At 33.1% G+C, this 14,539-nt stretch overlaps 2 protein-coding genes across 2 annotated transcripts; one reads left to right on the forward strand and one right to left on the reverse strand.

The window, feature by feature from the left end:
- Positions 1-1,386: 1,386 nt before the first annotated feature.
- LOC123895256 (fasciclin-like arabinogalactan protein 12) lies at positions 1,387-2,410 on the reverse strand. Its single transcript, XM_045945513.1, has one exon. The coding sequence runs from the start codon at positions 2,340-2,342 to the stop codon at positions 1,584-1,586; it is 759 nt and encodes a 252-aa protein (XP_045801469.1). The 5' UTR covers positions 2,343-2,410; the 3' UTR covers positions 1,387-1,583.
- Positions 2,411-8,242: 5,832 nt separating this feature from the next.
- Positions 8,243-14,400, forward strand: LOC123895257 (beta-galactosidase 8-like). Its single transcript, XM_045945514.1, has 19 exons — positions 8,243-8,819; positions 8,904-8,999; positions 9,694-9,806; positions 9,882-9,948; positions 10,027-10,119; positions 10,217-10,360; positions 10,507-10,595; positions 10,683-10,788; positions 10,914-11,001; positions 11,133-11,251; positions 11,433-11,594; positions 11,793-11,995; positions 12,091-12,185; positions 12,294-12,403; positions 12,538-12,651; positions 12,760-12,861; positions 12,986-13,197; positions 13,289-13,625; positions 13,885-14,400. Exons 1-19 carry the CDS (start codon positions 8,667-8,669, stop codon positions 13,990-13,992), a joined length of 2,511 nt encoding a protein of 836 aa, XP_045801470.1. The 5' UTR covers positions 8,243-8,666; the 3' UTR covers positions 13,993-14,400.
- The last annotated feature ends 139 nt before the right edge of the window (positions 14,401-14,539 follow it).

Here is a 14,539-nt window from a genome sequence, read left to right on the forward strand (position 1 = left end):
ATGGAGAATAAGGATCTTTTATCTTATTTTTATTGGCATGGCATCTCTTTTGGTTCCATGAATTATGGTATAAAGTTTTGGTGTGGTGAGCCATTAACTCTGAAATGAGATTATAATTATTAGTTCTGAAATCATAGTGCAAAAAATGTGGTTCTAATTAATAATATGTAGGTTACAGCAATATTTAGTAAGAGTAGCTGTATTTTAGCTTATTGATAGTGAAAAAATTAAGGTTTACGATGTTATAAGTCACGCTTCGCTTTTTCGTTCCTGCCCACTTGTCAGTACCTATGAGTGATATTCAATAATCTTTAGTAATAAGTGAATAATCGCTTGAGCATAACGAAACCGTAGTAAGTAAATGGGCTGGTTTGCCAAACCCAAAAAACCATAGGATTTGGGCCTTAAATTTTCAGCTCAATTTTTTTTAGCCTGGTCCAAGCAAACCCGTTTATAATACAGGCTACCTCGTATGGGTCACGGTCAACCCGCTTAATCCATTAAAAACACAAAAATAATAAACCAAATTTATGCCTAATGTTACAGTGATTATGGAATTGTCAATGTTATTAACAGTATTTCTCATTCTCATATGAGATTCATGAACAAGAGAAGGGAAAAACAAACAATGAGCTAAAGCAATTCTCATTACCAATGAAAGAGGAGATTACAATGTTAAGTTAGAATGACCTAACTAACCGTTCATGTGGCATAACTATTCTAACTGCTTTACAAAATTCTTTAACTGAATACAACTAACTACTAGATTATGAGTTAACTTGTTGAACAAGTAACTTAATTTTTTCTCCTCTATTGTTTGTTAGTTATGACATAAGTTATGTGAGGTTGGTTGTGGATTTTGAACTTTTAATGGGATCTCTTGTTGGGCCTTACATCTCTGCAATATTGAAATTGGTTTTTTGAGATCTATCATTGATGCAGGAAAAGCTAAGGATTCGGGATCAGTGTGTAACGAAATTGATAGGAACTGAATTCTAGTACTGCCTATATTTATTGGTGTATTTGTCTCTTGTTGTATTTCATTTCTTTATCTTTGTTTTGTAGTACACAACTGTTATGTACTCTTGTTTCTGGCTTACCTTATGGCTAATGCCCTGAAGGGCCGATCCGTTTAGTCTGCAACTTTGCATATAGTCAGCCTCATGTAGTGTTTCTAGAGCCCATATTTTAGCTGAGAATTTCAAACTAGTTAAGACTAAACTTAAACTTAAATTTAGGCCAACATTTTTCTTTTTATAATTCAATTATACTATTATAATCTATTCAAAATTAGTGCATCTTTAGAGTGACAGCGAGTTTGACGAAATCAGGGTGACACCGTGATTTTGTTTAAATTCTAAAGTAAATTTTTTCTTAAAATCATGATGACATAATGTAATTTTGCATAACAACTTGAATACAATTTCCACTACAAACTTGCTTGATTCTTAAGAAACACAGAAACCAAAAAATAAATGACAATCATTGAAAAATGCTACAAAATTCCCACCCAATCCAACACATGAATGATGAAAATGAAACAAACAACAATAATGATAACTTTCTTCAACCTCTCATAACTGTCACAATGAAAACACAATTACTGAAGCAACCGCGACAATCCACATAATTCCAATTTTGTCCTTCAAACTCATAGCATCAGATTTATCAGTATCATCTGCAGAAGCAGGACCATCTGCAGATTTTTTCTTAGAACCATCCTTACTCTTTTCGGGTGCCGGAGCCGGTGGAGGAGACTTAGGAACAAAAAAATCTCTAGGAAGAAGAACTTTATCAACTTGATAAATAGCAAGTTGATGATCAGAATAAACACTACCACCAACAGTAGCATTAACAACACCAGTTGTTAAATTCACTGAATTCCCTGAACTTGTAATATTCAATGCTAACCTCTCAGGATCATCACCAGCTTGTGTTCTAACTGGATTACTTAAAGTATCGAAATTTGATATCGAAACAAAAGAGGGTAGTTCATGGAATTGAATAAGCTCATTCTTTTGTTGATCATTAAGAGAATTAAGAAAACCAGGTTTTAAGGTAGAAAATGAATTGTCATTTGGTGCAAAGAGTGTCAATCCATTGTTTGAGTTTAGGAGTTGTGCATTGATTTGTGTAGCTACTTGTGTTGTTTGGAGAAGGCGGATAAGCGTGGTGAATCCGCCGGCTTTTTTGAGGACTCGGATAATGTCTGTTGGTGCTGATGATGGTGATGGTGCCGGTGATGTAGCGGTGGCTGCTGAAGTTATGGTGGTGAGATTGAAGAGGAATGTTAGAACAAGTGAGAGTGTGAAGAGTGGAACTTTCAATTTCATCATCACCATTTTTTTTGTGTTCTAAGGAGAGAATGGAGAAGTTGTTTTTGAAGTTGGAGTGAGGGAAGGAGTGATCAAATTTATTGAGGATTCAAAAGGGTTATCTTAAAATTAGGTGGAGTGTTTAATTAGCAAAATTTAGTTGTTATATATTTCTTTCCAAATTAATTATAAGCAAATTTTATCTTGTGTTTTTAATTTATTGAAATATAAAAATCGGGACATAAGGCTCAAATGGTTAATAAGTTCTTCATAGGACGAATTGTTCCGGAAAACCCGAGTTCGATTCATAGTAGAAAAAAATACTTGGTCCAACTTTACTTATCTCTCGATCGAATTCTAGATTACCAGACCCCTTTTTCTTAGAAATTAGATGATTAATATATATAAACAAATGTTAATTAATCTGTCTATCCCATATTATATGCCTTTTCTATAAAGAAAAGTGGTTTGTATAGTAATAAATTTTGTAAAAAATGTGTGTTACTTTCACATAATACATTAATACCCCTAAAATTAATGGATTTTCCAATTATAATTTTACAAGGGTGTTTTTGTAAAGTAGTTAATGTATGTGAAAATTTGAAGAGAGACTTATATTAAGGGACTACAAATATGAAAAATGAATAAGTACATATAAAATACTACTTCTCTACTATTTAATAGTATCTCTAAAATGTCACTCATTTTTTATCATGAAGGGTAATTTAGATAATAGACTTAATTTTTTATGAGATTGCATAAATCAAATGTGATCAACTCAATTTTTTAAAATATGTAACTTGCTCAGATTTTTGCTTATATTTGATTGGTTCTAGAGGGAGTTTTTTCCTTTTTTTTCTTTTGACAAATTGGAAGAGTATTATTTAGCATAATATGTGGTAGGACATTATTGAAAGGTGGTATGTCAAATGAGAGAAATCAGACATTACTGTACTAGCCACTTGGGTTTTGCTTAGGAAAGTAGCAAAAACAGGGAAAAGAAGATGAGAATGATTGCTTAGCATTCACATATTAGTTGAAATTGTTCTGAAAAAAAGTTTAAAAGAATCAAGTATTTGCTGCTATCTTAAGGAACAAGTCCCATATTTTATTTTATTTATTTATTGCCAGTTTTAGGAAGTTTGATGATAATGATATTTTGGGTTTGCTGAGTTGGTTTCCCTCATCAAGTTTCTTTAAGCCCTATTGTTCAAGTTTTTTATTTTATTTATTGCTTTAAGGTATAGATTTTTTGGCACATTTGAGATTCAAATCACACACAAATCATGGTACTAGTATGTGCATTAGAATTAAAATTTACATTATAATATATTATCAACAATTACAAACATACATTTTGACTTGACATTGACTTTTCAGCGTGCAAAATGCGAGCGAGGGTAAATGAATGCATAAAAAACCCTATATGATCACGAAATACATTAAGAACCACCTCGCCAAAGTTAGTTTGCAACCATGAAACAACACGCGCAAGTCGTTGATCTCGATGAGAATTAGGAGAAGCAAAAGTTTTAAGAACATGATGCAAAAGATAAAACACTTGAGTGCCAATGTCTGGTCGAAATGCTTGATATCTTGAAATATACACTTATTTCGAGAGCACCAAATCTCCCACAAAATAATTGGACCAATCGGACCAAGATTAGTACTAAAAGTATTTAACCAAGCGTGTAAGTTATCATAGTTCGGAAGAATGATCGACCCTTCGCGCGGGGGCAAAGGAACAAGACATGAAACATATCTCCACTCTATATTACATAAGTTAGATAAAATAATTTACAAGACACTAAGACAAACTTGAATGAAATAGACTCATGGCGCAATTGCCATAAGAAGAATTAGATATTAGATAGAATTTGGAGGCATGATATCTAAATCCAACTGACTTCTCATAGCAAGGAATTCTGGGTATTTCATCAGCCAATGATAACCATCAAATTGGTGCACTAAAAAATATATCATTTTAAGTGTTGAAAATGGAAACAAAAGAAAAAATCATACAACTATTTCAACATATGAAGGCACTTTTTTATGTGTTACGCATATGAAGGCACTAAAGAAATACAATTCATAAATATTTTGAGTATAAAATGGAATAGTTTTTTTAGTGTTCCATTTTTTGCTTAATGATAACTGTATTTTATATTTTAGCATTTATTTATTGATTTATTGATATATTTGTAGGGATTTACTATTAAACCTAATGAAATAGTATAGGATCTAACTAAATTAAAATATCCCCTAGCCAACTAGCCAATAAAATATTATTGTGTGAGCGATGGTGACTAAGTACTACTCCCTCCGGACACAAATATAAGAAAAAATAACTGGTTACGCGATGTTTAAGAAATTTAGTTAAGTGTAGTTAATTTTCTTGATTTAATGCAAAACATGAGTTAAGTTTACTATATTACCCTTTGAAAAATGATTTATGCCTTGGAAATCACATAAACTTTTGAAAAGTGAAATGATTAAATAAGGGTATATTAGGAATAGTAGTATTAATTAGTTTAAAAGTAGTTGACTTTTGCTTATATTTGTGTCCAAAATTTGAAGTGTTTTTTTCTTATATTTATGTCCGGAGGGAGTACTAACAAGGAATCCTCCTAACAATTAAGAGTTCATCCAAGTTTTCTCTTCCCTCCCTATCATTCTCTTATTTCTCTTGAAATCCCATTTTTGCCTTTGGAAATAAAGTTCGGACTCTCTTTGATGAATGTGATATCGAGGTTCGGTTCATTTGGAAAATAGGTCAGTCATTCCGAACTTCTTTTAGTTTAAAAAAGAGTCCATAACGGCAAAAAGAGTTCGGAACTGATGGGGGTTGGGGTGGGAAGAGAAACCTTTGGGCTGTTGAATTTTGAATGGGCTTCCATCCAATCCAAGCTTCAACCGGTCTATGGACCACATACAGTTCAAGCCCAAAACATATCATTTTCTTTATAATCGTTAATTCTTATTAATTAATTAATTAATTAATTAATTAATTTAGTTATACTCTTATTTTTTTTCTTAGTTCTCTACGAGACACACATTCCTAACCCAAAAAATAAAATACGAGACACACATTAAATGCAAATTTTTTTTTTCAGTAAAATTTGAATTTTAGTTTGCCAGATTTTTTTTTTTTTTATTTTACAAACCCATATTGAGATTTTATTTTTATTTTTATTTTTGAAAAAGAGAAACTTAATTATACAAAAAGATATTATTCAATAGTACTCCAAAATAATTAGACATGAGTGAAAGGTAAACGGGCAACAAGCTGCGCCGCCAATCCTTTTTGAATGGCAAAATTAATTCTTTTGAAAACTACATCCATAGACCTATGAGAGGCAATATTGTTATGCATGATCCTTTGAACTTTTTTTAAAAGATCAGCAGCATCTGGTGCTAGGAAGCCAAAAATGTCAAACGCGAATCGTATAAAAGCATGTTGATTGTCAGAATACGCTTTCTCATATTTGGCCACTTTGCTTGAAGCAATTTTAAGGGCCGCTTGTCACACAATAAAATCCATTGACTTCAATTCCACAAGTGGAGAAACCTCAGTCAAGTTCACACAAGCATGTTTTCCTCTTGTCCAACCGTACACTAGAACATTTGCAGATCTAAGCGTCGATCTCTCTTCTTGTTGGTCAGTCAAAAAGTTCACATGCGTCTCTTTCTTCACAGATACATTTGCGCGCTTACAAATGTCACAAAGAACATCTCTGACAAAGTCATACCTATATTTGAAGCCCGAAAGCTCCCTACAATGAAACTTAATGCATTTCATTATTCAAAATATTGTGAATAAAGGAGGTATCAACTCATAAATATAACGACTAGTCTTAGAATATGCACCCTTGCTAAGGTGTGAGCAACATTATTCGTTTGTCGTTTGACAAACTTTACCTCAAAGTTAGGATATAGTAATATAAGGATTGAATACTCGAAATTATTGAATAAAATTAAGATACACCAACATTTCTAGAAAGAATTACATCAACTACCACTTTTAAATCACTTTCAAACATGACTTATTGAGAAAGTTAACCGACCCTTTTTGGTACCTTTGATTTTTTTTATAAAAATAAAAGATCAAATCATCAAGAATAAAGGATGAATGTTTAGCTTTACCAAAAACAAAAACGATGAATGTTAAGTTACATAAATGCAACTTAATAGGTAGCTGAACATTAAAATTGGAGTAACAACTCAACTAATTAATAAATAAATACCAATCCATACTCAAATAAACACATCATTGTACCGCAACTACGATCGAGAGTGTTGTAACCACTTGATGTCATAACTGATCCTCGAACCAGATTAAATTGGTGGTGAAAACTAAAAAAAAACACACACCACCATTGTACCCAAAAATTTGAGATTTCACATTCAAACTATTAATTCGAGAAGTGTCGTATTTGGGATCAAATTCGAGATTTCACATAAAAATATATCACTGAAACTATTAAACTGTAACAATGAGGAAAACAACAAAGTCCATTTGATTTGCATAGAAAAAGAGAAGTGTGGTAATTTGAATTTAGAATTTTACATAAAATATTCTCACGGCCAAACTATTAAACACCAACAAAGAATGAGGAAAACAACGAAGTCAATTTGATTTGAAAAAGAGAACAAATAGAAAGAAAGAAACTAAGCAAAGTATATTAAAGAACCTATCAAAGTTAGAGAGAAAAATAAAGAAAAGTAAACACTCATTTGTCATATTTAGGTGTGAATTAGATATATGGTGGTAGAATTGAAGCAAGTAATCAACCATTGAATTATGTTGTATTTACTCCAACAAAATGTCAGCATCCTATAACAATCGTGTCACTTTTTGCACTAGAAGAACTATAAAATTATTTAACAACTTCTATAGTCTCCTTTAAATTTTGTTATACAGAAAAATTTAGCGGCACAATTTATTGTATCTTTTGTTTATGTTTAATTATCTTATATATAACTATATATTTACATTAAAAAAAATAATAACATTGCATCTCATAATAAGAAAGAAATTCGTAAACTTAATTTGGTAGTAAAACTGGTGAGTTAGTTAGGCTGCTCATTTGCACGCTCAACTACCACTTAATTACTTCTATTTTTGGTTCATAATAATCAATGCGTAGAAACTTAGATATGAACATTTGTCCTAGCCAATATATATTTTTTTTTATAAAATAAAATGGTAGTTAAAGTTGGTACATGATCTTAAAAAAGAGGCAATGAATGCGTTTGAGTTGGTTAAACAATGCTAAGCTTGTGCATAGAATTAACTCCATTAGTATATTGATCTAATTTAAATATAAACAAGATAATAATTTTTGTCAAGTATAAATATAATTACTATGAGTTTAGTTTAATCGGTAGGGACATCTACTTATCAGTTTGACCGGAGTTCAAATTTCAGATACTTTACTCATCTACGAAAAATTTTGACAACTAATCTACTTGGAAAAAAAAAACTTATTTAAATACTTTTTCTTACGCAATTATTTAAATACATTTTTATAAGGAAAAAGCTAACATGTGTCCTTAATGCACTTGATAGTGTAGCATGACCCTTTAAAAATCTCACCATAACGAGTTTCTAGATCCAATTCACCTAAACTTCCTCTTGTTATTTAATTAAGGATCATGCTAACTCGTGCTCCCGAGACACTATTAAGGAACACAAAAAAGGAAGTTTTGAATAGAAAATAACATTTTTTTAAACTTTTGAGAGTTGACTGCACAAGTTTCAATGACAAATTACTATTTTTGCTTCCTTAATCAGTGTTCGGGACACTGTTTAGCATTTTCCTTTAATTACATCATAAAATAAAATGCACTAAAAATGTCCGGTGAGCATAGCTCAATTGACATGACATTGTATTATATATGTATGGGACGAGATTCAAACTCCACTTATCTCACTTATCCACTTGTAATTAGAATTTCTAGTCACTACTACTCCACAAAACAAATTATAATTTTTTTTTAGTGCATTTTCAACAAGAAGATGCTAAACTAAACAGTGAGTGCAGTAAAAAGGAGAGACACAGGACAAGAAGCAGCAGAGGAAGAAGACAATGTCACCACCGACAACCTTTTTCTTTTTCAACAAACAGTTTACACCTGTCATACCCTTCTCCTCATAGTTTCATTCAACATTATTATTATACACATGTTTCATAGTACTACAAAGCAACAACATGTGTAACAGATAAACCAAACCAAACCAAGAACCTTGTATTGTATTGTCATTTTGATTCAAAGAAAGAAAAGTTCCTTTCTTTCTTTGTGGGTTTCTTTTATTTCTTTTTGGGTTTTTTTTATCCAAAAAAAAAGACAATGAGAGCCATCAAAATTGTTTTGGTTTTGATTTGGTTCATTCCAACAATGTTTTGTACCAATGTGGATTATGATCATAGAGCATTGGTCATTGATGGCAAACGTAAAGTCTTGATTTCTGGTTCTATTCATTACCCTCGTAGTACTCCACAGGTTTTTCTCTCTTTGATTTTTTTTGTGTGTTTTTTAATTGTTCTTTGATTTTTAACAGCGTTGAATTTGTTGTTGTTGTTATAGATGTGGCCAGAGCTTATTCAGAAATCCAAAGATGGAGGACTTGATGTGATTGAAACCTATGTTTTTTGGAATTTACATGAACCAGTTAAAGGCCAGGTTCACACATTTTCCTCTGCCTTTCAGCATTGCATTGTAGCTATAATTAGGGCCTGTTTGGAGTGGCTTATTTGAGCTGGCATAAGTTTTGTGAGATCTTATGAAAACAGCTTATGACAATTTTTATAAGTTTTTTTCAACTTATTTTCATTCATAAGTTCTTCAATATAGCTTATGAAAATAGCTCGTAGGATATATAAAAACAATTTGTATTTATTTTATTTTTTTCTATAAAAATAGCTTACTTAATTAAGCTTATACATAAGAACAGGATAAGCACTTTTTTTTTGTTGACAAATGAAAAAAGAAATAAGAAATAAGCTAATTATAGTTGTAAAAGAAAAAAGAAAAGAAAACAAGTGTCTATGTTAAGCTGAATTGCTAATTGTTGGAAGCATGAAATGTTGAACACATTTTTGGGACCTGTTTGGATTAACTTATTTGAGCTTATTTCTTGACATAAAACACATGTGAGAATGTTTGAGAAAGTTTATTAAAACAACTTATGTGTATGAAAACATTTTGCCTTTATTTTATCTTTTGTAAGTAGAAGTAGCTTGTGCATAAGTACTTATATGCAATAAGCATTTAATTAAGTTGTTTATCCAAACAAGGTCTTGCTCTAGTTTTGAATTAAAAGACATAGACTCAGAAAGACTATTATCATTCATTGACATGAGATGGATTTTTGCAGTATGATTTTGATGGGAGGAAGGATTTGGTGAAATTTGTGAAGACAGTAGCTGAGGCTGGTCTATATGTGCATCTCCGGATCGGTCCATACGCGTGTGCTGAATGGAACTACGGGTAAAGTTTGGTACTTTATGTGTATTATTTTTCTTTGGTGTTAAGGTCTAATTGAAGGCTTTAACTTCTTAACAGTGGTTTCCCTCTTTGGCTTCACTTCATTCCAGGGATTAAGTTCCGAACCGATAATGAACCATTCAAGGTAAGGTAACCTTCACCCTTCTGCTTCATTCTATTGTTCTTAAATCCGTATTCATTTCCCGGAAAACATTGTCTTCAGGCAGAAATGAAGACATTCACCGCTAAGATTGTGGATCTCATGAAGCAAGAGAAATTATATGCATCACAGGGAGGACCTATTATTTTATCTCAGGTATTTTTTATCCCTAAATACATCGTCTTTTTGAAGAACTTTTTTTAAGATGGAAGCTTATATGCTAATGTGAGAGTTTTGTGCTTTCTAATGCCAGATTGAAAATGAGTATGGAAACATTGATTCACACTATGGTGCTGCTGGTAAATCTTACATCAATTGGGCAGCAAAAATGGCTACATCTCTTGATACAGGTGTTCCTTGGGTCATGTGTCAGCAAGCAGATGCTCCTGATCCAATTGTAAGTTTAATGTTTTAATATGTCAATGTTAATTGTTTTTCGGTTTATGGTTTACTAGTTTGTCTGTGTTCTAGAAAAGTGCAATCATAGTACTTAGTACGCTGTCTACATTCGTCTTACTTGATTTTTACTTTAACCGCACACAGATTAATACATGCAATGGATTTTACTGCGATCAATTCACACCAAACTCTAATACAAAGCCGAAAATGTGGACAGAGAATTGGAGTGGATGGTTAGCGACTTAGCGTCCTTTTTTATATAAATCGTTGCATCGAATTCTTTTTGTTGTCTCAATCCTTTGAATTCTTTGGAGTTGTAGGTTTCTTTCATTTGGTGGTGCTGTTCCTTCCAGACCTGTGGAAGATCTTGCATTTGCTGTCGCGCGCTTTTTCCAACGAGGTGGAACATTTCAAAATTACTATATGGTATATTGCAACCTCAAATGTTGTTCACAAGTTCAATTTTATATGATACTTCAGTGGAAAAAAGCATTGACTGTAAGAGGATTTAGCTGATACTGTATCGTTTTTTATTGCTTACTCAAAAACAGTACCATGGAGGGACCAACTTTGATCGAACTACCGGGGGACCTTTCATTGCTACAAGTTATGATTATGATGCTCCAATTGATGAGTATGGTATGCACTCCTTCAACCTTCATGCTGCATATTTATCGTTCATGTTGTAGCCATCACACAAATGTATCACCGGTTATGCATCGAAGATAATTTTGTGTTTGTTTTTAATATATCTTTACTGTATGCTGCAGGCATTATAAGGCAGCCAAAGTGGGGCCACCTTAAAGATGTGCATAAGGCCATAAAGCTTTGCGAAGAAGCATTAATAGCTACGGATCCCAAGATTACATCTCTTGGTCCAAACCTAGAGGTATAGTTGGTATGTATTGAAATTTTGGTTTGATAAAAAATCTCACTCGATGTCTTAAGATAGAATTTCACGATCAATTTTGGTATGTATTGGAGTTCCCTGCACTGAGTAGACTTTTGCGCCTATTTGTCGCACTATCTGGATTGGGTCCTAACAGTCTTTTACAATTTAAATCCCCCAGGCTGCAGTTTATAAGACAGGATCTGTATGTGCTGCCTTCCTCGCCAACGTGGACACCAAATCTGATAAAACTGTAAATTTCAGTGGCAATTCATATCACTTGCCTGCATGGTCTGTGAGCATCTTACCAGATTGCAAGAATGTAGTGCTTAATACTGCAAAGGTTTGTGTTACCTTCATTTATGTTATGTTGCTTGCTTCAATAATGACGATTATACCAGTCAAAGTAGATATTTAGAAACTGTGATTAATATTCATTTTGTGATTAAACCTATATATAGTCAATGTGTTTTTTCTTATTTGCTTGTCCAAGAAGTGAATAGCATATTATGTAGTAAAAATAACATTTTTTTTATGGCAGATTAATTCTGCATCTGCGATTTCAAGCTTTGTAACTGAACCTTTGAAAGAAGATACTGGTTCTTTAGAAGCTTCTAGTTCAAAATGGAGTTGGATAAGTGAACCTGTCGGTATTTCGAAGGTCGGTTCATTTTCAAAAACTGGATTACTTGAGCAAATAAATACCACAGCTGATAGAAGTGACTACTTGTGGTACTCATTAAGGTAGATAAGCCTTAAGTTTGAAAGATATATTTCCTCTGAGCTATGATTTTGTGCTTCTTGATAACACTTCTCTTGTATTTTTTTTTTTTTTAAAGCATTGATCTTAAAGATGATCCTAGTTCGCAAACTGTCCTTCACATTGAATCGCTTGGCCATGCCCTTCATGCTTTCATAAACGGCAAGCTTGCAGGTAAATATTCATTAGAAAGTTATATTTTGTATATTTTGTATGTTTCAATTAAGTTCTTCCTGAATTATTGAATAGTAACTATGTATGATATTATCAACAACTTCTCAGGGAGCCAAGCAGGAAACAGTGGCAAAGCTAAGCTTAATGTGGACATCCCAATCGCACTAGTTTCTGGAAAGAACAAAATTGATCTGCTTAGTTTAACAGTGGGACTTCAGGTTCAGATTTTATGGTTTATATTTTGCGATTATGCATTTGCTCATTAGTTTCCACCGTGCATAGACTGGCTTGCTCGTTCATTGATTTCTCTCATTAATATATAATAATCTAACATGAACCGTATACACATCAGAACTATGGAGCTTTTTTTGACACAGTAGGAGCGGGGATCACTGGTCCTGTGATATTGAAAGGTTTGAAGAATGGCAACACTCTTGATCTCTCGTCTCAGAAATGGACATATCAGGTCAGTCTTAACTTTTGAGTTTTGATTAACTACTATTCTACTGTTCCTTCTTTCCTGAATGAGTTTAACGGTGATACATTGTTAATGGAGTTAATTTTTTTGATACAGGTTGGCCTAAAAGGTGAAGAGTTAAGTCTGTCTAGTGGAAGTTCTGGACAGTGGAATTCACCGTCATCCTCTCCTAAGAACCAACCATTGACTTGGTACAAGGTAACTTTATTTTCATTTTATTGCTTCCCTAAGATGGAATTAAGTTGGGTGATTTCAAATTAAGGCAATGCTACTATATGAAAAATGTTTTTCCGACTAACCAATGTAGTACATGTTGCATTAGTCAAACTTTGATGCTCCATCCGGAAGTAATCCAGTTGCAATTGACTTCACGGGGATGGGAAAAGGCGAGGCTTGGGTAAACGGACAAAGCATTGGGCGATACTGGCCTACATATATTGCTTCAAATGCTGGTTGCACAGATTCATGCAACTATAGAGGACCATATACTGCGTCCAAATGTCGCAAGAATTGTGGAAAACCATCACAGACATTGTAAGTGTTGGAAATTTTCAATGAGAAAAAGTTGAAACATGAAAATAGTCTTGATCTATGATGTCACTAAGGCATTAATTTCATCTCGCAGATACCATGTACCGCGATCGTTTTTGAAACCAAGCGGCAATATTCTTGTATTGTTTGAGGAAAATGGTGGCGATCCAACACAAATATCTTTTGCTACAAAACAGCTAGGAAGTTTGTGTCAACATATATCTGAATCTCACCCGCCTCAAATAGACTTGTGGAACTCGGATACAGAATCGGGTAGACAAATAGGGCCTGAACTATTGCTCGAGTGTCCTAATCAAAATCACGTAATCACTTCCATCAAATTTGCAAGCTACGGAACACCACTCGGGACTTGCGGAAACTTCTACCACGGACGCTGCAGCAGCAATAAGTCACTGTCAATTGTAAAGAAGGTATTTATCTAGATTCCTCTTCCCTTGCTAATTTGTTATGTTTCACTTTGGTCCATACCGACTCTGTCGGGTATGACTCGTAGTTTACTAATAAGTAGGCATGTCACTAGAACTGCAGCCACTTTGCAGTCGGAGACGTAAGCACAATTGGTCAAACTCCGTGATCAAATATTGAGTGTTCTTTGTTTACGTTTTTCGTATCCGTTTTCTTTTGAACCAGTGTTGCTGTTCTAACAAACTCAAATGATCTTTTTAACAGGCTTGCATTGGATCAAGAAGTTGTAGCGTTGGAGTATCAACTGATACATTTGGAGACCCTTGTAAAGGAGTGACAAAGAGTTTAGCTGTTGAAGCTACTTGTGCATAAGAAAATATATTGTGAGCTTTTAGACAAATTGAACCTTGCACTATTGAGGAATATATTGTGCAAGTTTTGGAATTGAACCTTTAGACAAATATATTGCGAGGTTTTAGACAAATTGAACCTTGCACTATTGAGGAATATAAGTGCAAGTTTTGGAATTTCAAAAAGAAAATACTTACAGCACATTGTGGTAGGTTTAAGAAACTTTATGAGATTTAAGAAATTTATTTATAGCTTAGCACACTAAGATTTAAGAAAATCACGGTCATGACGTCTGACTTAGCAATTTCAACATTTCTGTCGGTTAAACTAGGATTTGTGGACCACAAGCACTCGATTTTAAACATAAAGAAAATCACTTGCAAGATGATAATAAAGTTAGCCAAACTCATTATCATTCTCTTCATTCTACAGACTCTCTAAGTTGTAAGATATATGAGGATCATCCTTTGGATTGTGTTAGTTATATATAACTTCTTATTACAAAATCAAACACCTTTCCTTTTATATATCCTCAGGTTCATCTAAACTTAAGAGATATAGTGTAAGC

This window comes from Trifolium pratense, linkage group LG7, assembly GCF_020283565.1.
Source record: "Trifolium pratense cultivar HEN17-A07 linkage group LG7, ARS_RC_1.1, whole genome shotgun sequence".
Taxonomy (NCBI): domain Eukaryota; kingdom Viridiplantae; phylum Streptophyta; class Magnoliopsida; order Fabales; family Fabaceae; genus Trifolium; species Trifolium pratense.

What these genes read in the sequence shown, in the direction of transcription:
- LOC123895256 (XM_045945513.1), bottom strand. Translation starts at nt 2,342, where the DNA reads ATGGTGATGATGAAATTGAAAGTTCCACTCTTCACACTCTCACTTGTT.
- LOC123895257 (XM_045945514.1), top strand. Translation starts at nt 8,667, where the DNA reads ATGAGAGCCATCAAAATTGTTTTGGTTTTGATTTGGTTCATTCCAACA. An exon ending in ACCCTCGTAGTACTCCACAG is followed by an intron (nt 8,820 to 8,903) that starts GTTTTTCTCTCT and finishes TTGTTGTTATAG; the next exon opens with ATGTGGCCAGAGCTTATTCA. An exon ending in ATGAACCAGTTAAAGGCCAG is followed by an intron (nt 9,000 to 9,693) that starts GTTCACACATTT and finishes GGATTTTTGCAG; the next exon opens with TATGATTTTGATGGGAGGAA.